Here is a 2,063-nt window from a genome sequence, read left to right as displayed (position 1 = left end):
GAGAGAGAGAGAGAGAGAGAGAGTGAGAGATACATACACACACATTCACACATAGTGGGCTTCTTTCAGTTTCTGTCTACCAAATCTACTTCCAAAGCAATGGTTGACCCAGGGCTATAGTTGAAGACATTTACCCAAGATGTCACAAAATGAGACTGAACCCATAACCATGTAGTTGAGAAGCAAGTTTCTTAACCACCCACATAACCACACCTCCTAAGGAGATAAAATAATAATCATCGTCATTTAGCATCCATTTTCTATGCTGGCATGGGTTAGACGGTTTGACCAGAGCTGGAGAGCTGTACTAAGTTCCAGTCTGAGCTGGCTTGGTTTCTACGGCTGCATGCCCTTCCAAATGCCAACCACTCCATGAGTGTAGTGTGTGCCTCGGTCAGACTCAACGTCCAAAGATCATGCTTCAGTCAGCAATAATGATTATCTTGTAACACCTGGATCAATAGCTAGTTAATTATCTTAACCATTTAGCCATCAAGCTTTTGTTAAGGGAATAAAGAATTAATGAATAAAGTTTAATCAAAGAGAAATGTAAATGGAATGACATTTGGCATGGTTTATTTAAATACACTTGTATGAAGAGTAAGATATACACAGCTATGTACAAATTATAAAGTCAAGTAACGGCACCAGAAAAAACATTAATTCTCATACTGGTTCTTGTTCTTCAGTAAATACGAAGCAAGATATTCAATTGGATTAGGAGGCCTGGAAAACAGAATGAAATAAATTTATCAACAATAAGCAACACTCATTTCAGATACAGAGTGGTGTACTGAATGACATATACAAAAAAATATTCTGCAGTATGAGAAAAAGAAGAAGGAAAAAACACAAAGACCTAATGGTAAGCATTAATAGGGCGTAAAGAAAAGGGGAGAAGTATTATGACCTACTTTATCATTTATCTAAATTTATGTCATTAATCCACTTGAGTTACGTCCCTAAGCTCATTTTAAAAATTTTTAACATTTATCACTCTTACTGTTTTTACAATAATGCATGTTTGCAAAGTTGAGATGGTTTGTTTGAATGCTGTTGATTTGGCATGGCTGACTGGATATTCAAGCTGTTTTTGTGACAGCATGCTTTGGTACTGGATGCACCAAAACACACAAAGATGCACACATGCACAGAAATTTACATATACAGATAGAGAAGGAGACATTTAGACCATTAGGGATAGTCACTGAAATGCTGAAAATATCTGGTAAAGTAGGATGTTCACTAATCAATCAAATGGTACAGTGAGATAATCAAGTAGTTTTTTTTTTTTTTACTCTAGGCACAAGGCTCGAAATTTTTTGGAGATGGGGCCAGTCTATTAGACCGACTCCAGTACGCAACTGGTACTTAATTTATCAACCCCAAAAGGATGAAAGGCAAAGTCGACCTTGGCAGAATTTGAACTCAGAATGTAAAGATAGACAAAATACTGCTAAGCATTTCACCCAGCGTGCTAACGTTTCTGCCAGCGTGCTAACGTTTCTGCCATCTCGCCACCTTAATAATCAAGTAGCATGAGATGATACTGACATAGTAGTATTGCCATCAGGTGCTACAGTGGCAAAGGAAATGCTCTGGAAAGAAGCAAGAAACTAATAGTTGAAGAGATGAGAATAACAGAAAGCTTTAAAGCCCCACTGATGAAGAAAAGAATTAGCCTAAATTAACATAAGACTCGGTTATAAAGGTGGAAGAATAGGTAGCTATGTTCTTGAAGAAAGTAAAAGAAAAAAAAACTTTAAACTTTTATCAACCATATTTCTAACTAAAATACAACTGTCTTGGATATTTCAATTAATTTTTTATCTCATGAATTTGGAGAGATTTAGTAAAATAAATGACATATTTCATTCTTGATATGTTCCAGCAGATTCAAAGGTGATTTTGTTAAGCCTAGTACTTACTCTCTCAATCTCTTTGGATGAACCGCTAAGTTACAGGGACGTAAACACACCAGCATCGGTTGTCAAGCGATGTAGGGGACAAAGACACACAAACATATACACACATGCATTCATATATATATATATATATATATA

General features: G+C 36.1%; 1 protein-coding gene across 1 annotated transcript in view; it reads right to left on the bottom strand.

The window, feature by feature from the left end:
• Window positions 1-559: 559 nt before the first annotated feature.
• LOC106879366 (protein dpy-30 homolog) overlaps window positions 560-2,063 on the bottom strand; it is a 7,603-nt gene continuing 6,099 nt past the window's right edge. The window contains exon 3 of the mRNA XM_014928887.2: window positions 560-726. Within this exon, the coding sequence (XP_014784373.1) occupies window positions 660-726 (67 nt within the window). The 3' untranslated portion in view covers window positions 560-659. The remainder of the gene's footprint in view (window positions 727-2,063) is intronic.

This window comes from Octopus bimaculoides, chromosome 11, assembly GCF_001194135.2.
Source record: "Octopus bimaculoides isolate UCB-OBI-ISO-001 chromosome 11, ASM119413v2, whole genome shotgun sequence".
In the NCBI taxonomy this organism is placed as follows: Eukaryota; Metazoa; Mollusca; class Cephalopoda; order Octopoda; family Octopodidae; genus Octopus; species Octopus bimaculoides.
This window is presented reverse-complemented; position numbering and strand designations above follow the sequence as displayed.